This window comes from Pithys albifrons, chromosome 28, assembly GCF_047495875.1.
Source record: "Pithys albifrons albifrons isolate INPA30051 chromosome 28, PitAlb_v1, whole genome shotgun sequence".
Classification (NCBI taxonomy): Eukaryota; Metazoa; Chordata; class Aves; order Passeriformes; family Thamnophilidae; genus Pithys; species Pithys albifrons.
Window position 1 is genome coordinate 929,454 of NC_092485.1, and position 20,175 is coordinate 949,628.

A 20,175-nucleotide genomic window follows, 5' to 3' on the forward strand; every position below is an offset into this window, starting at 1 on the left:
CATCCTGGCCAGGAGGAGGGTGGGAAGTGGGATGAGGGCAGGGATCGATAGGACAGTCGTCTCTCTGCACATCAGCAGCCTCTTGGAGTGTATTTAATCCACTAAAACACATTCCCCCAATTTTCTATTTCTGGCAAATGAATGTCTAATCCTTGAGCTTTGTGCTGAGCTGGCAGGTCTGCGGATGCTGCTCCTGCTTCAGCAGGGAGAGGACGAGCTCCTGGGAGCCACATCCCACAGCAGAGCCCAGTGGAGACACCCCTGAGGCCCTGCCAGGGACAAACCACCCCCTTTCAATCCTACTTACCTGGAACAGCACGAAAGCAATGCCTTGTCACAGCTAAAAGGGCCTTGGCTTCTCTTTTTGGAGCTCTCAGGGGCTGTTTCCTCCTTGTTACAACTCCCACCACAGCCATGGTGCCCCCATCTTGCCTGGAAAGCACTTGAGGTAAATCCATGAGTTATTTTCCTCTACAGCACCATCATTAAGGCTGAACTAGGACATGGAGGGACCTCAAATGAGCACTCACTGGGATTTAACTGGTGTTATTTCTGTGTTCCTGCATAAGTCCTATGGAAGTTTGGGGTACCCACCTGCCAACCAGTGCAACTTTCCAATGCTAAAGCAGCCAAATGGCAAAGGCAGCTGAAAATCTGAGTCCCCACAGGCAGTGGGGGGGCCCCAGGCCAAGGCTGAGCTCACCAAAACCACCCCAAGAGAATCAGCAGTTCCTGTGCTGCCCCACATCCATCCCAGGCTCCCTCCAGTGCTGGATGAACATCAGCAGCACCCAGGAGCACCTTGGGGCCTCCAAGTAGAGGGACAAGTACCACCTGCCCTCGGGCTGGGCTTCTGCTCTTTCCCAAGCAGTATTTCCACCTGGACAGTACATGAATCCTGCTCACCTTCCAGCTCCTCCCTGCTGAGAGATGCTGCAGGCAGCAGGAGTGCCAGGATCTCTCTTCTCCAAAGAGCCTGCAACAATGGAGCAGCTGCTGCTCCAGGGTCAGTCCCAGGTGTCTGAAGCCTGAGCATCCTCAGGGTGATGGTGGAGGCCAGTCAATGCTCCCTGCTGGCCCCCAGCCAGCACAGGGAGGGAGACCAGAGGAGGATTTGTGCCAGGGAGCTCTTCAATGCCCTTTCTCTCTGTCCTTGTGCCTCCTGTGTGGTCCAACCCCCTCCAGGGTGGCACACCAAGTGTTCTCACCCAGGGATCTCCCATCTCCCACCACCCTGGGAAGGTTCCTTATCACATGAGTGTCCAAATGATCCACGTCTGCTGCATTTGCTGCAGGTGGAATGGGAATGCTGGGTGGGGTGAAAGGTGCTAATGGAGAGAGGTTTTTCAGGACCTTTTGCAGCACAGGGAGACTTCAAGAAGCTGAAGAGTAACTGAAATGCCATTGGGGGCTGAGCAGACAAGCCCCTTGCCCTTCAACCAGTCAAACTGCAGCAAGAGCTTCTGTGTAAGACCATTGCCTGTTCTCCTCTGCTTGAGTCGCTGCAGACAGACCAGACATCTGAATCTCCTCTTTGCTAAAGCACTTTAGAGCTCCTAATGAAAAGCACCGTGTGAGAGCCATGGAACAGCAGCTCCAGAATAATAATAGTTACTCCCTGGGCCTGCTTCTTGCCAGCCTAACTGGATGCCACAACCTTTTTCTTTTTTCTATGTCTGTCTTTGTGAAATCATGCCCTGTTATACCAAATGCTCTGTTGGTGTTGGGGTTTTTTTCATCCTTCAGAGTTTCAGGGCATTACAGTAACTCAAACCCTTTCAAAACATTTGTGAATAAAGTGCTTTGGGCTGCCTGGCTGGGAGATGTTATACAAGTGCAGAGCATCCTTCTTTCTGATTTGATGGAGGTCCTTCAGGGTTAAATCCTCCTTCTGCCTTTTAAAGAGTGGAAATAACCAGCATGTGAATGTTCAAGAGCGTGGATCAGACTAGTCTGGAAGTGGAAGAACTTGCAGCCATCTGTGCAGTTGCTGGAGGGAGGCCAACAGCCAAGGGGAGCCTCATCCCTCCATCCCTTGGATGTGCCAGTCTCTCCACGGAGCACACTGAGCCCAGGTGACCCCAGCAGACCAAACTGCTTGGCTTTAGACACCTGAAGATGCCAAAACACCTTCCAGCCCTCTCCTTTCCCCTGGGCCTGCCCAGCCCTCCCACAGGGATAAAATACAAGGTTTGGAGCAAAGTGGGACTGGTGGTGGGTGGAGAGCTGCTGAAGCAAACTGGGAAGGAAAGAGCCATGATCCATCTTCTCTCCACCCTTTCCATCCCTCCAGCCTGATTTTGAGCTCCACAGGACTCAACACCCAGGATGTGGGACCAGCTTCCCTCATCTTCCTCGACAGCTGCCAGAGCAGAGTGAGGCCCCTTCCAGATGGGATCCAGCTGCTTGCAAACCTTTCCTTGGGGGTGAGAGGGCTTTGGTCTAGAAACAGCTGCCCAGAGACCAGTGAACACCTTTGTTTCTTGGGACATGATTCAGAGATTGGTGGGACCTCACCATGGCCATGCAAGCTCATGGAATCACAGAATGGTTTGGGTTGGAAGGAACTTTAAATATCCTCTTGTTCCAAATCCCCCCTTGCCACAAGATCACAGAATCATAGAATGGATTGGGCTGGAAAAGACCTCCGAGATCAGCAAGTCCAATCCTTGATCCAACCCCGCTGTGATCACTCTGGCACTCTGTGCCCTGGGCTGGTGATCACAGTGGGGTTGGATCAAGATGTGGTGGATTCTCACTCAGTGCCACATCCACAGAATGGATTGGGTTGGAAAAGCCCTCCAAGATCAGCAAGTCCAACCCTTGGGCCAACTCCAGTCCCTTTACCAGATCATGGCACTCAGTGCCACTGCCAAGCTCAGCTGAAAAACCTCCAGGGATGGGGAATCCACCCCCTCTCTGGGCAGCCCATTCCAATCCCTGAGCACTCTCTCTGCAAAGAATTTCTACCTGATCTCCAACTTCAATTTCCCCTGGCAGAGCTTGAGCCCATCGTGCCCCCTTGTCCTATTGCTGAGTGTCTGGGGCCTTATAGAATCCCACAGACCCCCCATAGCCCCCCATAGATGCTCACACACCCCCTACAGAATCCCATAGACCCCCATACACCCCATAGATCCTCACACACCCCTATAGAGCCCTATAGAATCCCATAGACCCCCATAGACCCCCTATAGATGCTTATAGACCCCCACACACCCCATAGATCCTCACACACCCCTATAGATCCCCCATAGACCCTCTATAGACCCCCACAGACCCCCTATAGACCCCCCAGAGACCCCCCAGATCCTCACACCCCCTATAGATACCCTATAGAATCCCATAGACCCCCCATACACCCCATAGATCCTCGCACACCACTATAGAGCCCTATAGAATCCCATAGACCACCATAGATGTTTATAGACCCCCATACACCCCATAGATCCTCACACACCCCCTACAGATCCTCCATAGACCCCCCATAGACACCCCATAGACCCCCCCCCAGATCCCCTATAGACCCCCAGATCCTCGCACCCCCTATAGATACCCTATGGAATCCTATAGACTCCTCATACACCCCCACAGACTCCCCATAGAACCCCCATAGACCCCCCATAGATCTCCTATAGATGCTCATAGACCCCCATGCACCCCACAGACCCTCACACACCCCTATAGATCCCCTATAGACCCCCCAGAGACCCTCTATAGAACCCCCAGAGACCCCCAGAGACTCCACAGATCCTCACACCCCCTATAGATACCCCATAGAATCCTACAGACCCCCCATACACCCCCACAGACTTCCCATAGACCCCCCATAGACCCCCCATAGATCTCCTATAGATGCTCATAGACCCCCATGCACCCCATAGACCCTCACACACCCCTATAGATCCCCTATAGACCCCCATGGACCCCCCATAGATCCTATTGCTGAGTGCCTGGGAGAAGAGACCAACCCCCACCTGGCCAGAACTTCCCTTCAGGCAGTTCCAGACAGTGCTGAGGTCACCTCTGAGCCTCCTCTTCTCCAGGCTGAACACCCCCAGCTCCCTCAGCCTCTCCCCATAGCACTCTGATGTCCTGCTCAGGGAAGACTTGGGAGTTGAGCTGATCCATCCAATGAATCCCTTTGTAAACTCGGACAATATGGGGCAGTATTTGCTGTTACCTCCTTCCACAACTCAGAAATTTTATTATCCCCAGAGCCAAAGCTGGTAAAGCTGTGAGATAAAAATGCTATTTCTGCCCAGGATTTCTGCAGCTGCCTCCAAGCATTTGCAGCCACTTTCTAGTTATTTAAGCTCAGCTATGAAGAGCTGTGCTCCTTCAGCAGAGATTTGCCTTTAATTAGCCAAGGATAAAAGGACAGTGGAAGACAACCCCTCTCCTAAGCGGAAAAGGCTCCGCTCTCAAACGCTGCGCCGGCGGCATTTCTGCCCAGGCAGGGAGCAGGTGCCTGGCAGAAGGGATTTGTTCTGCTTCCCTTCCCTGCCCCAAACCTTCACCTCTTGCTGGGTAAAAAAAAAAAAAAAATCAACCCACCCCTGGGGCCTCATCCTGCCCGGTGCTTGTGGATCTGAGGCGAGGGAGACATGGAGGGAGGTCACAGATGAGGAGGCAGCTGGTGGGTTGTGCCAAGCTGGTCTCCATGTGGGTGTGAAGAGCAGGATGACCTTGGAATCTCCAGCTCCCCAAACCCCATTGCTGCTCTTGCTGGGAGTAGTTTCAGAGGCTTTGAAGAAGCAGCAAAACAAACTCAGAGCTGTCAGAGGCCTTGGGGTTTCTCTGCCAACCCGAGGCTGCAGTTCCCATCCCTTTGGGTGCCTGTGAACTCCTCTAAACCAACAACCTCCCAGAGACTCCTCTGAGGAACTTCGTGGAATTCTGGCATGGATTGATGTCCCAGCTCCTGTGCCCACCCAGGGTGGTGAGTGAGCTTTGCCCCAACCATCACAAAGCAGAGAGGGCAGAAGGGGGGGAGAAAACCTTCTGCTGAGCCTTTGGGAAACTGGACTCAGATTCTTCCACTATTTTTTTAGTATAAAAAGTTGAGGCAGTTTTACCATGGCACAAAGAGGCACAAAGAACTGAGAAGTCCAAGTATCTCTGGGATGAGGAAGGTGTTCCCTGGGAAATCCTGGTAGCACTGGAGATGGGAGACGAAATATTGGGGTCTATCCAAACATTTGGGAAGAGCTGACTTTAGTCCTTGGGTCTTATTTGTCTGCCCTGAAGCTTTGTAGATGTGGGGCCTCAGCAGGCCCAGTTATGACTCTGTAAAATTCAGATTTTAATACACACAAATTCACTTTTCTTTGCTTCAACCCCCCTTTCTCCCACCTGGGACACTGTTCCAGGGTGCAAAGGAGAGCTCTGCTGCCAGGAATAGGTTTTTCAACACCCAACACAAATGCAAAGGAGAGAGAAGAAGGAGCAAGGAGGAAGTGGGAAGGAAAAAGAGAGACCTGGCCTGATTTACAGAGAGAGCTGTGGGATAAATGTGCATCTTGGAGCTGTGCAAGCTACAAACCTTTGCCTAGAGGTTACCTAAAGATAGACTGTGGGGGCTCTGCTTCACACGCCCACCCTTGCAGATTTTGTGTTCCCAGCTACCGAGTTAAGGCTCTGTGGAATCACCCGCACTGCAGCAGGGCTGGTTCAGCTCAGCACCAGCTCCCACCTGGGTCCCACCACTCCAAGCCCCCACAGAGCATCACCAGGAGAGCAGCAGCACCACCAGGAGAGCGGCAGCACCACCAGGAGAGTGGCAGCACCACCAGGAGAGCAGCAGCATCACCAGGAGAGCAGCAGCATCACCAGAAGAGCAGCAGCATCACCAGGAGAGCAGCAGCACCACCAGGAGAGCAGCAGCACCACCAGGAGAGCGGCAGCACCACCAGGAGAGCAGCAACATCACCAGGAGAGCAGCAGCATCACCAGGAGAGCGGCAGCACCACCAGGAGAGCAGCAACATCACCAGGAGAGCGGCAGCATCACCAGGAGAGCAGCAGCATCACCAGGAGAGCGGCAGCACCACCAGGAGAGCAGCAGCACCACCAGGAGAGTGGCAGCGTCACCAGGAGAGCAGCAACATCACCAGGAGAGTGGCAGCACCACCAGGAGAGCGGCAGCACCACCAGGAGAGCAGCAGCATCACCAGGAGAGCAGCAGCATCTCAAGTGTGGGATCATTTTCCCTTTCCCATTTTCAGCATCTCACTTAATGGCCTTCCCACAGCTCCAGTCTGGGAGGTGCTTTCAGGATCCAAGTACCCACTTTGGCAAATGGAAGTGGATTCAGTGGCAGCTGAAAACTCCTGCTGGTCCCCGGGGAACATGCGATGGGCTGAAATGGGGTTTGAGCATCCTGAGCTTTCCAGGAGAAGTAACACAGGTAGTGCTTCCTTGGCACTTGAATCCTTGCCTTCCTCGATGGAAACAAGCAGGATTTGGAGGGATTCAGCCCCTCAGCAGGGAGAGAAGCTGCTGCAAACGTGTGCACTGTGGTCTTCCCATGATGGGGAGCATCACTGTGTGACCTTGGAGGGCTCTGACTTACGAGCTCTGGAGTGGATCCATGAGGAATTTCATGGGGTTTTGCTTGGCAGAGGTGACACTCAGCAAATAGAGTGGTGGAAAGTAGGTCAGTTAGCACAGGCAGAACCAGCCAGGCTGCACTCAGTGGGATCAGCTGCTCTCCACAGTCGGGATCACAGGCTGGGAGCCTCCAATGTGGTGGCAAAAGGGCTGTCCAGGCATGTGGAGATCTCCCATAGGATGGGGTGATTCTTCCATGCCCTTTTGGAGGGTGCAAAAGCACAAGCAGCTCGGCTGGAGGAGGAGGCACCACTCCTGATGGCATCTCCTGCATCCTCAGAGCGTGGCTGGGATGGCACTGCACGCTGACATTCTGGCAATTTAAAATAATTACCGAGTCTGCCTCGCGGCCTCCTCCTGCCACGGCTCAGACTGCTCTGCAAACTCCTCCTGCCACTTGGTGTTTAGGTATTTAAGAACCCACAACCAACAGGACACCGATAAGGCAAGGGTGTGGCATCTGCTGGAGCTGGCTGGAGCATCTGGATAGACTGGAGGGATGGGCTGATTCCAATGGGATGAAGTTCACCAAGGCCAAGTGCAGGTCCTGCCCTTTGGCCACCCCAAGCCCTGCAGCGCTCCAGGCTGGGCACAGAGTGGCTGGAGAGCAGCCAGGCAGAGGGACCTGGGGGGACTGAGGGACAGGAAGCTCAACAGGAGCCAACAGTGTGCCCAGGTGGCCAAGAAGGCCAAGGGGATCCTGGCCTGGATCCAAACTAGCGTGGCCAGCAGGGCCAGGGCAGTGACCCTTCCCCTGGACTCTGCCTTGGGGAGGCCACACCTTGAGTGTTGTGTTCAGTTCTGGGCCCCTCAGTTCAGAAAGGAGATTGAGGTGCTGGAGAAGGACCAGAGAAGAGCAACAAGGCTGGTGAAAGGACTGGAGCACAAGTGCTGTGGGGAGAGGCTGAGGGAGCTGGGGGTGTTCAGCCTGGAGAAGAGGAGGCTCAGAGGTGACCTCAGCACTGTCTGGAACTGCCTGAAGGGAAGTTCTGGCCAGGTGGGGGTTGGTCTCTTCTCCCAGGCACTCAGCAATAGGACAAGGGGGCACGATGGGCTCAAGCTCTGCCAGGGGAAATTGAAGTTGGAAATCAGAAGGAAATTCTTTGCAGAGAGAGTGCTCAGGGATTGGAATGGGCTGCCCAGAGAGGGGGTGGATTCCCCATCCCTGGAGGTTTTTCAGCTGAGATTGGCCGTGGCACTGAGTGCCATGATCTGGTAAAGGGACTGGAGCTGGACCAAGGGTTGGACTTGATGATCTTGGAGGTCTTTTCCAACCCAGTCCATTCTATGATTCTGTGATTCTATGATCTCCTGGGCTTGGAAATGGATCTGAGGAGCATAAACTGGGCCAGTCTGGGGGTCACTTCCACTCAGCATTATGGCAAACACTGACATTTTGCTCAAGGTACAATTGCTCATGAATATTTCTTTTTTTGGTGCACTCAGATGGTTTTCCACATTTAAATGTTCATAATTGGCTACTCCTCTCTGCCCAACAACATCCCACCACAGGTTCAGCCACCCATTTATGCATTTTCACTCTCCTAATATTGCAACTTGCAGTTTGCTGGGACCTTGGAGGCAGCTCAGGAAGCTGTTAAAGATGAGGAAACTGAGGCAAGATTGGGACGTGACATCCCTGGATCACACAGTGGCCACACTGACACAAGTGATACTTGAACCTCTGAGCCCACACCAGGGGCTCCTCCATGACCAGTGTGAGGGGATTTGGGGGGGTTGAGATGTAGGTGTAGCACTAACCCTTGGTTTACCAGGTGGTGTCACCTCCCAGAGCTGAGCAGGACCTGCCCATCATGGCAGAAGGAGAATCTCTTTGTTCTCCTTGTGTTTCCTCTCCATCCCACTAACACAGAGCAGAGGGGTTGTCTTGGCTCTGCCCTGTGAGAAGAGAAGCCCAGAGCAGCCTCATTGCCTGTGAAAGCCCCAAAACACAAATACCAAGGGGCCCTAATGCTTCCCCTGCCCTTTGCTGCCCCAAGACACTCGTGGGAGAGGAGACAAAACATCAAAAGAAAATATTATTCCAGCTGTTCCCTGGGGATGGAAAACCAAACCATTCCTTTGCCAGATTTGGGGCCATCCCAGGGAGTTCATCCCCATTGCCTGCTGGAGATCCTACTCGGAGACATCACCAGGGATACAAGGTTTGTAACTCCACATTGGATGTGCTACCTGCACCCTCCCTGCCTTCCAAGAGGGATCCCTTCCAAGAGGAACCAGTAGCTTAAAAAAACAAAAAACAAAAAACAAAAACAAACCATTGGGTGCTCATGAAGTTTCCAAGAGCAGGTTTATCCCCCAGCACTCTGTTACCTGCATGGACATGGCTGATATTCAGTTTGGAAGAGTGGAGAATGATGGGGAACTTGGGCTTGGCACCAGTTCCAGCCCCTTTTCCTTGGAGCTGGAAGCTTTTATGGAGCAAATACCTCAGGAATGCTGTACACACCTTGCAGCATGTCCATAAGTCCTGGTGTCCATCACCAAGATCCATCAGCTGCTCCCAGAGCATCTCCCCCTCCACCAGGCCCTGCAAACTGGCTGATGGTAGAGCACAAAGTGATTTTTTCCATGGCTCAAATTGATTCTTCCTGTTCTGGCAGAAGGTTTAATTGTAGAGAAAAACCACACCAGAAATACAACCACTTGTTTTTTTCCTCTCCCACCCTCCCCAGAACTGATATCAAAACAACTCCTCAATAATATACATATTTATTTTCCCTTAATTAGTGCCGATATTTACAAAAATCGTGATACTCTGTGAAGAATAAATTATATACACTCATGATAAACCAGACAGCAAATGCTCATTTGGGATATGTATGTACACAGATCTACATCCCTATATACAATGGGCAGACTTATTGACTTGGGGGTCCCCCAGCCCCTTTCCACCCCCCCACACCCTCAATAAGAGCAGGAACGTCTATAAACACTGTGCAATTCAAGTACAGCTGGTGGCTAAATTTTTGTCTAGCAAGTGCATGGTTAAATGACTTGAAATTCCCACGAGTCCTCCTTTAACAGTTTATAGGCCTCTCTCTCCACTCCTGGTCCCATTTCTCCCGTAACCATGGAAACAAAAGGTTCAGCTCCAGCATCCTTGGGATGAGTCCTTGGGTTTCCTCTTCCTATCGATTTGCCCGAATTAGGCACCACATGCAGAGTTGATCCAATACCCCTTTTCTGCCCTTGCTCTTTGGGGGTGACATTGGAGGACAAGAGCACGGTCTCAGGCAATGAGGGAGCAAGTGCAAACAGATAATTACAGGCTTATAGGCAGCAGAAAAGATTAAAAAATTAATAGTAATTAATAAAAACCCCAAACCCCAAAAGACCAACCCCAAGCTCAGGACAGCCAGGCAGAGCTAAGGAGGGGACATTGTCCCCTAAGGGTCCATTCCTGGACCTTGTGTGGTTACACAATGTGGCTCCTACAAGTCAAACCATCCCCACTCTGGAGATAAAACCTGGATAAGGAATTCCTCTCTCATCGAGCACAACTGAGCTGGGGGATGTTGTGTCTGGGGGTAAATTAGTTCTGTACTCCCAGGGATGATTCATGTCACTGGAGGCCCATCCCTCTCCCCCAGGGATGGGATGCAGCAGGATCAGAGCAGCCAGGTCTGAACAGGGGGATGAAATCTGGGCAGCCAAAGGCAGCAGCATCACAGGTAGACCAAGGCCATGGGGTGCTGCTCACAGAGGGCTGGGGAAGGGCAGGGCTCTGGACAGAAACTGGGCTTGGGGGGGATCCTTGTTCCCTTCAGGGCTGGTCCCAAACAGGAGAGAGCCACAGCCTGATTTTGGGTGCAGAACAAAATGGTTTGGGGCTGACTCCTTTCCTCAGCCCCTTTTACCCTGGCAGCACTCTGACCATCTTCCACAGATGACTACCATGGATAATCAGCATGGATAACCACCATGGATAACAATTATGGATACCCATCATGGATAATTGACCCTATGGATGGAGACAGAGAATAAGCTCTCACAGTATAGACCTTGAGAGACATTTCAAGGCCAGGTTGGACAGGGCTTGGAGCAACCTGGTCTAGTGGAAGGTGTCTCTGCCCATGGCAGGGAGTGGAACAAGATGATCTTTAAGGTCCCTTCCAACCCAAACCATTCCATGATTCCATGATAAACCCACCCTGGTTTCAAACAGCTGTCACACTGGGGCCAAAAGTTGCCAGAGTTCAAGGGACTTAAAATCCAGCCATTTTCAAAAAGTAACCTCAAAGCCCTGCCTGGTCCAGCACAGCATTTGCATCACCACCAAATCCCTTCCACTTAGTCTTGGCTTTCCCTGCACAGTCACAGAAACGGTTGGGATGGACCCAACACGGGGATTTGGGATCGGGAGGAAAGACAGTGCAAAGCTGCTGGTTTGCAGAGGGCTGCAAGGAGCTGAGTGCCACCAGCCCCTCAGGATGCTCCTATTTCCAAAGCCAGATCCAGCCCTCCTTCCCTTCCACCCATCCTCAAGTGTTTTCCAAGCTCTGGAGAAGCTCCAAGACTTTGGCAGCGATTTCAAGGGCTGACCCAGGAATTATCTGATAACAAAGCAAGGCCCTTCCTGAAATGCCTCCTCCTCCCCTGTCTTTTTCTCTCCTTCTGTGTATTTATGCACAAATATGCCCATATTTATACACCCACGTGCCAATCTAGAGATCCTTTTCTTCTCAGAGCTCCCTATTCAGATCTGGAGGACTTTGTCACAAAATCTCTTGGCAGAGATTAATTTCCCCAATAAATCAGTGCCCCACAGAGATCATTCTCTCCTAATCCTTTGGTAGCATCCAGCTGCTATTTGAGCCTCACCCTGTTGCCCTTAGCAGAGGTTTTGGAAGGATTGATGGGTTGCTTGAAGGTTTGGGTGTGAGGTTGGGTGTAGAAGACGACCTGCCTTTAATCCCAGATTTCCATTTCTCTAAACTCGTGGCACAAAGGATAAAACTAAAATAGAGGTGCTGTCTCCTCCAGGAGCATCTCCACAGGCCAGAGAGCTCCAGTCCTCCATCCCAATCCTGAAGAGGGCAAGTTTCTCCTCAGAAGGAGGAAAGGAACCAGAGCACCCCCAATAAGTGGCCTCATGAGACATTGATGGTGGGACCTCATTTAACATCCTCACTCTGAGCCATTTTGCAGCTCATTTTTCCACCCCTTCAGAGTCAAGAGGAGGTTGGGATGCTCAGCATCTCCACAGAAACAGGCCCAGAGCCTCTTAAACCAAATTCCTTAAGAAAAAAAAAAAAAAAGAAAAAGAAAAAGAAAAAAAATATAACAGTCTCCTGAAAAACTGGTTCAAGATCACATCAATGAGTCAGAAGCAAAGCTAGAAATAGCACTAGAGCTCCGACCTGCAGGCACAAATCCCATTAAAAGCTATAGGGGGACCATTTCTCTCTGCAAGAGAGAGATCTGGACCCTTCTGCTTCGTGCAGACGGACAGATCCCTTCCAGCCACGGCCCCCACTGACCTTTGCCACCCTGAACAAACATCTGAGCACCAATCTGGGCATTTTCCCTGTTTTCCAAACAAGGGCAGCACAGGGCCAATCTCCCACCAGGACTTGTCTTGCCCAGGAACATCTGCCAGGGTCAGTGTGGGAGGTGCAGGATCTGTCCCACGGAAGGGACTGGCCGTGCTGGCCCTGCCATGAGGACAGATGTCAGCTCACATTGGTGACAACAGCAGAGTGGCCTCTTGCTCTTCGTCCCCATTTATCTCTGCAATGCATCTCTGGGGCTTCCAAAGGCAGCTGGGATCCCTCAGCCTGGTGAGAGGGTTTGGATGTGCCTGATCCTACTTAGAGATCTGCTCTCCCCTCCTGCCTGGCCTTGGAAAGCCCACAGGAAAACTGTTCCCCAAACACCCCCTCCCCTGAGGAAAACACGACCTTCCTCCTCACCAAGCCACAACAGCACCCGAGGCTTTGGCCCATCATCCCAAACCATCCCAAGTCCACAGGTAATAAACAACTGGGAGCTTCACAAAGTCTCACCAAGTGCCAGAATCCTCCCAAGAAAACCAGCAGCAACCTTGATCAGGAATGGGATCACCCAGAGTAGGAGCACCCAGAGGTGGGCAAGGACTATCCCAGCACATCCCTGTGCAAGTTCAGGTCCCCACAGACCTACCACAAGCCAGAGCAAAGGAACTTGGCCAACTGCTCTGGGAATTGTGCCCGAGATGGCAACTCCTGCCAGCCCTGCCTCATCCAACAGGATGAGCTTCAGGGATCAAAATTTATTGCTTTTGCTTGTGTTGATTTTTTTTGTGTGTATGGGGGAGTTTCAGGGGTTTCCATTCCTGAGCTGCCCCAGGAAAGTGGGAGCAGAGGACTCCCAATATAATGAGATTAGAGACAGGCCAGGGGCTCTGAGGACCCCTGAGCCCCAACCTGTGGATCCTGCTGGTCCTCTGCCCCAAGCAGAAGGCAGGACTTTCATGCACTAGCCATGGTGTTAATTACAGCCAGGCCAGAATCAGTCAATGAATCAAATAAAACTGAGGAGTGATTCCACCTGGCTGAGTGAAGCCACCTCAGCCCCAGGTGGATCCAGCCCTGGAGCAGCATTTGGAGCCATTGCTGTAGAATATCTTAGCACCGGTTGGTTTATTGTTCTTGAGTAGAGTTTTCCTCTCTGAGCTCAGGAAGGGTCTCTGACCTCCTCCATGTGCCCTGCTGGGGGATTGCCTCCTTGTGCCCACACTTCATGCAGTGGCACAGCACTGACCATGCCCCAATTCTGACCAAATTCACCCCAACTGAACCCTGTTTCAGCCCAGGGAGGCTTTGATCAACCATGACCTTGGCAGGTGTTTGCATTCCTGTCCCCCTGACCTGGCAGAGGAACAGGACACCTGTCCCTGGGGATTGTCAGCAATGGGAGAAACACAGGGAAACCCAGATGGGGTTGGGAAAGCAGATGAGATCCCCCTGAATCAAAAGCTCCCATCCCCAAATTCCATCAGGGATGAAGAACAGAGATAACCTCGGGCTCTCTGAACCCCAGATCACTACTCTGAAAACCCTGGAGGAAGGCAAAGCAAAGGCTCAGAGGCACCAGCTCAGATCCAGCCCTCCCTCAGCACATGCTCTCTTCATCCTAAAGGAATAAACCCCCAGCCCTGGGGTTCTACATGGTTGAAAAGGAGTTTTCCCGCCCAAAACATCTCATGGGCTCCACAGGGCAGGTTATCCTGCCCCAGCCCGTGTGCCACCATCCCAGCACTCCTAAACTGGGAAGTCCCCAATGTCCCAAGAACTCTGTTTGCTGAGGATTTGGCCTTGTAGTCGCTCTCTAAATATCTACATACACACACACACGTCAGAATTGCACGGGAACAGCTGAAAACTGCTGAACAAACAAGCCAGAAGAGCCAGAACCTGCAATTCCACCTGCTCCTCGTGCCCTCTCTGATCTGCTGGGGTTTCTGCTCCTGACACCAAGACTGATGACTAATTACCAACCCCATAATGAGTGCAGGTGTTTAACTTTCAGCTCACCTTCCCTCTCTTAGTCGGCTCTTGTGTCTCAGTGCTCAGACACTCAGGCTTTGCCTTGTTATCTCTCCAACTGTTGTCAGCACTTGCCTTTCCCCATCCTATTTTTAACTAGAATTGAGATTTTTGAACTTCCACGAATCTCCTTCAAGCCACAGGAGAATCTATAAACACTATAAACATGAATACTGTATAGTCTACTAAGAAAATATATATTTGTGTGTGTATTAAATATTCAGATTCATGCAACAAATATCCATGCAGCTGTACTGTATTACTGGTTAAATTTCACTGCAGTATAAATATATTATAGGCCACAGCATAGTTGCTCCTGTTTTATATAGAGATATAAAAAAAGATGCTTTTCCAACTCATTTTCAATGTGTCAGTGGAGGTGTCTTTGGTGAGCCTGGAATTACTGGGCATGGAAGCATCATCTAAAGAAATACATAAAATCCAAGTGCTTGATTTATTTACTCGGCCCTCCTGATGCCTGGCATAGAAAATTTAAGACTTAATAAATAATGTGCTGTCACACTAATTATCCCTCCCCTGGGCCTCACACAGGCACACTGCAGTGGCTGAAACTATTGCAGCATGCAGCATTTTCAGTTATGAAACATGAGCTTGGGCGACGCGTCCGGGCTTGGCATTCCCAGGGTGGAAACCGGAGCCTTCCAGCCATTCGGACACTCGCCCGCATCGTCCCTTCATTAAGTTCTGCCTGACCTCTCCCAGCTGGTTGTCACCCAGGACAGGGACTTGGCACAGCCTGGAGCTGCCCATCACATCCCCATCCAACTGCTCCAAGTCCCCTCTGTGCCTTTGGAAACCCACCAGGGATGGGAGAAGGGCAATAAAATGGTTTGGGTTTGTTGGTTTGGGGATTTTTTGTTGTTTTTTTTGGTTTTTTTTTTTTGCATGGATGCTTATTCAGTGTGGAAATCAAAGGTTAAGAGTCACTTACACAACTATTGCTTCCCATGCAGAACCAAATATACACCGTAGAAAATACTGTGTTAACTACAACGCAGAGCAGAGCTCAATATCTGCAGTTGTTCCACTTCAGCTTTAAATACATGACTAGATTTTAGCAACTAGACATCAGTGAGCATTTTGGTGATATTCACATAGTTTGTGTTAGCAAGGGTGCAATTGGCTGTCTTCAAGTTCTCCTCCCTAAAATCCTCATTGCTATTGTTTACACCTTCCTGAATCTCCATATAATCAGACTTACTAATAGTAGAGGCACTTCTGCTTTTCTTTAGGTCAGGGGAAGAGGGGATCTTTGGGCAGCTGGTTACTTGCAGATACTGAGCCTGCTCCTCTCCCTCTGTCTCCCGGTGGTAGAAGTAGTTGAAGTTGGACACTATGACGGGCACTGGTAAGGCAATCGTTAATACGCCAGCGATGGCACACAAGGAACCCACTATTTTCCCCCCGATGGTGGTGGGGACCATGTCTCCGTAGCCAACAGTCGTCATGGAAACCACAGCCCACCAGAAGGCATCGGGGATGCTCGGGAACTGGGACTCGCTCTCGTCGGCCTCGGCGAAGTAAACGGCGCTGGAGAAGAGGATGACGCCGATGAAGAGGAAGAATATCAAGAGGCCCAGCTCCCTCATGCTGGCCTTGAGAGTCTGGCCCAGGATCTGCAGGCCCTTGGAGTGCCGGGAGAGCTTGAAGATCCTGAAGACCCGCACCAAGCGGATGACTCGGAGGATGGCCAAGGACATGGCTTGCTGGCCTTGCTGACCATCCTCGGGCTTCTCGGCCAGCTCCGTCCCTAAGGTGATGAAATAGGGAATGATGGCTACGATGTCTATGATGTTCATGATGTTGGTAAAAAACCCAGCCTTGCTAGGGCAGGCAAAAAACCTCACCAAGAACTCAAAGGAGAACCAGATGATGCAAAGTGTCTCCACAATGAAGAAGGGGTCTGTGAAGGAAGTGGACTGCTGGTACCCCATGCTGCTGTTGGAGTAGGGGGGGTGGCTCAGACCACTGCCATGCATATCTTCATTCTCATCCCGAAAAATGGGCAACGTTTCCAGGCAAAAGCTGACGATGGAGATTAGAATCACCATGACGGAGACAATCGCTATAATCCTGGCTGGGCCTGAGCTCTCGGGGTACTCAAAGAGCAGCCACACTTGTCTCTGAAACTCGTTCTCAGGCAACGGCCTCTCCTCTTCTTTGATGTAGCCTTCATCCTCCCGGAACATCTCCATCGCCTCTTCCCCCAGTTCATAGAATCGAATCTCTTCTGAGAAGATGTCTAAGGGCACGTTAACCGGCCTCCTCAACCTCCCCCCGGACTGGTAATAGTACAAAATTGCATCGAAGCTGGGTCTGTTCCGGTCAAAGAAATACTCGTTCCGCAGAGGGTCGAAATATCTCATCCTCTTTTTAGGATCCCCTAATAAGGTCTCTGGAAACTGGGCGAGTGTCTTGAGCTGCGTCTCGAAGCGCAGCCCCGAGATATTAATGACCACCCTCTCACAGCACTCATGGTCGGTCTCAGGGTTGTACGTGTCCTGCGGATGACCGGGCAGAGCTGCAGCTTCATCTGCAGGATCTCCAGTAGCAACTGTCATATTGGGGTTTCAAAGAAATCCTTATGCTAAACTCTTCCCAGGGCCCGGTGGTGGGATCGGGTTCAGGGCAGGGCTACTATCCTGCAGAAGGACAGGTACGTAGGGTTGGAAGAGTCTCATGAAAAGGCGAAGGGATGAGATTAAAAAAGAGAAAATAAAAAAAGAATAAAAACAAAAAGAAGAAGAAAGAAAATCGCCCCTGCTGAGAAAGAGAGAGATGGAATAAAGTTGGGGGGAGGAGAGCAGATCCCTTCACTAGTACGTCTATTCCTTTCCTTAGAGGGTTAAATTGCCTTCCTTGGGACAGAGTTCAATCACTCCCATCTAAACCCATTAGGTGGAACAGAGAAAACACCTGAGGAACCATCACCTGTTCAAAACCAGCATGGAAAAACCTGGCATTGGCAAAGCAGGGCTTATTTTTGGTCTAAACCCGAAAAAAAATAAAAGCAAAGAGGGGGAATGGAAGAGAAAGAAAGGACAAAAAATAACCTCATCCAGCCCTGAAGTGCTGAGGGGACCCCACGGGGTGCCGGGCTCAGCTCATTCCCAGGCATGCAGCGAAGTGTTAATTAACATTTAACCGTGCGATCTGCGGCAATCAACCCTCTAGGAAAGCTCCAGCTCGGCTTTTAAGTTCAACACCTTCCCAATCCTCTCGCCCAGGCCACGAAGCGGCGGCTCGGCGACATGCTGCCCTCCCTGTCCCTGCCTGCAGCCAAGCTCTGGAATGTGGAGCTGGCGATTCCCCGTGGACCACCGCAGTCCCCCTCCTCGGCCGCTGGTGTCCCGGCTCTTGTCATCCTCTGCAAACCACCATGGCACACAGAAAACAAATCACATTACCTGGAGAAGCCAAATCTTAGTGTGTCTTAGTAACACCGATTATCTGACCCTGGGGAAATCCTAGAGAGAAATAGAGGCTTCCAAGATCCCCATAATTTCCTCTCTCTTCAAAGTTAAAAATAATGGTGAGTCACCGTAGAAAAAGGAGAAGGGACATAAGAGGGGTTAGATTTCCAGATGATGGAAGTCAGGTCTTGTAATGGTTTGGACTGGAGAGAGAGAGAAAAGAGAGACAGAGAGACAGAGAGACAGAGTCTTCCCGGGAGCTGTTGCAGATCTGCACTTCAGGGCAGATGAACGTCTGTCTGATGCCTTCGGTACGCCGGTGAAAAGCTGCTAAGCTCAGCAAAACCCGATGTCCCCAGTGTCCTCGGGAGGTATGGCATCGCCTGGAAAAAACACCGAGAAGGTAACGAGCTGTCGGGGGTCCCAGAGGAGCATCTGCAAAGCCGCGGTTCCTCCAGGCACCCGCTTTTTCCCTCCCCGCGAGCTGTTTGCCCGCTGCCCGCCCGCCCCGCACTGCAACGCGAGGCGAGGGCGAAGGAGCGCTAGAGCCAGGGCGGAAAAAACCCAGAGCCCCCTCTCCCTGCGCTCTGCTCCGCACCGCGGGGCCGCTGCCCGAAGGAGCCGGTGCCAGGCAGAGGAGGGAGGGGGAACGATGCAGCCGTCCCGGCCGCCGAGGTTCTGCAAAGCCACGGAGAGCCACAACACCGCCAAGACCCCCGGAGTCGATGGGACCCACCGGGCACAGCACCCAGCGGGCGCAGCATCCACGGCGCTGCGTCGCGTCCCCCGCTGATTCAAGAGGTTCTGGTTTCATCCGCCAGATTGAACCCCGCACCGGTCCTTGTCTGTCCCCCCGCAACGCCACCTGCCCCCCACTGGTGGCTCCAAGGACCCGCATTGAGGGCCCCGACCCACACGACCTCCAGCCACCCTCCCCATCCTCCCAAAAGCCAACACCCCTCCAGCAGGGCCGACCCACCCCCGTGGGAATTCGACTCCACCGGGTGAAATTCCTCCCGGGGATGCTGAGATTGGTGTCCCCGGTGGGTGTCGGGTCCTCACATCCCTCCTCCCGGCGAGCGCTTCTTTGGATCATCCTGCATTGCCTCGCGCCACGGAGATGCTCAACCCGGAGAGGGCCAACCAGCCTCTCATTTTTGCCTTTTTTTTTTTTCCCCTCTCCCAAATGAAATAAAACCCCTTCTAACCTCCCTTCTTCAGTTCCAACTCGACTTGTCTACTTTGAGCCAGGATTACAGAACCGGGTAGGGGAGGCAGGTGGATAATAACCCCACGGTCCCAATCTCCTCGGCAAAGATTTCAGCCATCTCCAGGCCATTTATGCCTGTTGGTTCCTCTCTTCATCCCCCGAGGTGCAGATATTGCCGCAGATCCCTCTTTTCTTGGAAATTTCCCTTTTCCGTGCAACCCTCCTCTCCCTTCTCCTTATGCACTAGAAAAAATAGTACAACCCTGACGAGGCTTGCAGCATTCAATCGCTTCTCTTAACCCTTTTCTGCCAGGCCCAGAGGAGAAGAGGTTGCATTTGTCCCAGTTTTTCTCCTTTTCCTGCATTTTCCTCCCCACCATTCACTCCCCAGTGGCTCTCTCAGGAGTTCAGCTGGATTTGACCTTCCCTGGCTCCTCCAGCATCACACCAGAACTCCACAAACACCACCTTTCTGCTGCTGCAGGAAAGATCTGGCAGTCACAATCCCCCATTTCACAAAAAAAAAAAAAAATCAACCAGCCTTCAATGTTTTTTTGTTGGTTTGGTTTTGTTTGGTTGGGTTTTTTTTTTTTTAATAAACAGTTTTTGTCCTGCCCATAAACACTCTCCTCCCCTTTCTCGCTTCCCTAAACACCCCCGGTTTGTTTAACAGCATCGAAATTTACTTTTTTTGTATTTTAACATGCTGATTTTTATTTGGCATGAGCTCTGGGCTTCTCCCTCTGACTCCAAATCCAAGCAGTGATGCTCAACAGAGAGAGTTACAGCATCGTCTGAGTTAACATCACCCAGCCCAGCGCTGTTTCTCCTACTTTCTCCTCATCACCTGCTTCCTGGGCAAACAACCCCCGCCCTCCCTCAAGCACCTTTGGGGTTAATTCATGCAAATTTAGGAGTTGAGGGCTGGGAGGGGGTGGGGGATGAAGGAGCCGAAGGTTTGCCCAAAGCCCCTCAGTTCTCTCCCTGCCCGCACTGCAGGCAGGAGCCATGGCTGCGTCTCCGAGGGGTGAGATTTGGGGTCGTGTTTGCGACTCAATCAAAAATCCCTCCCTTTGCACCATTCCTGGCCAGGGTTATTTAAGCAGGGGAGCAGCGGGAAGAGGGGAAGGATGCGGGGATGGGGTTGGGGGGAGAGAAAAAGGCACCAACTTACAGTCGGCTCTGCAGTCAGGCATGCGGCGAATGCACAAGCAGCTGCTCTGCGCCGCTGCCGGCACCTCTCACCCCCGGCCCCCAAAACTCTACCCCGGACTCAACCTCCGAAGACAGCACAGCTTCTCCATGAATATTCATAAGATTAATATGAGCATCTTCCCCCCCCCCCCTCTCCCAACACCACCTCCCCCCCA

At 51.8% G+C, this 20,175-nt stretch overlaps 1 protein-coding gene across 6 annotated transcripts; it reads right to left on the reverse strand.

Annotated features, from left to right (window-relative positions):
* Positions 1 to 9,343: 9,343 nt before the first annotated feature.
* KCNA2 (potassium voltage-gated channel subfamily A member 2) lies at positions 9,344 to 20,029 on the reverse strand. Of its 6 annotated transcripts, none has more exons than XR_011699793.1 (3): positions 18,332 to 18,436; positions 13,504 to 17,978; positions 9,344 to 13,470 (listed from the first exon to the last, which is right to left on the reverse strand). XR_011699793.1 is itself a non-coding variant. In XM_071578775.1 (3 exons), the coding sequence occupies exon 3, from the start codon at positions 16,741 to 16,743 to the stop codon at positions 15,244 to 15,246; it is 1,500 nt and encodes a 499-aa protein (XP_071434876.1). In that variant the 5' UTR covers positions 16,744 to 17,978; positions 18,804 to 19,048; positions 19,980 to 20,029; the 3' UTR covers positions 9,344 to 15,243. The 6 variants fall into 6 exon arrangements, 5 of the variants coding, with proteins under 5 accessions (XP_071434876.1, XP_071434880.1, XP_071434879.1 ...); XM_071578775.1 differs by lacking the exon at positions 18,332 to 18,436 and adding exons at positions 18,804 to 19,048; positions 19,980 to 20,029 and having other exon boundaries at positions 9,344 to 17,978; XM_071578779.1 differs by having other exon boundaries at positions 9,344 to 16,824; positions 17,590 to 17,978.
* Positions 20,030 to 20,175: the final 146 nt, after the last annotated feature.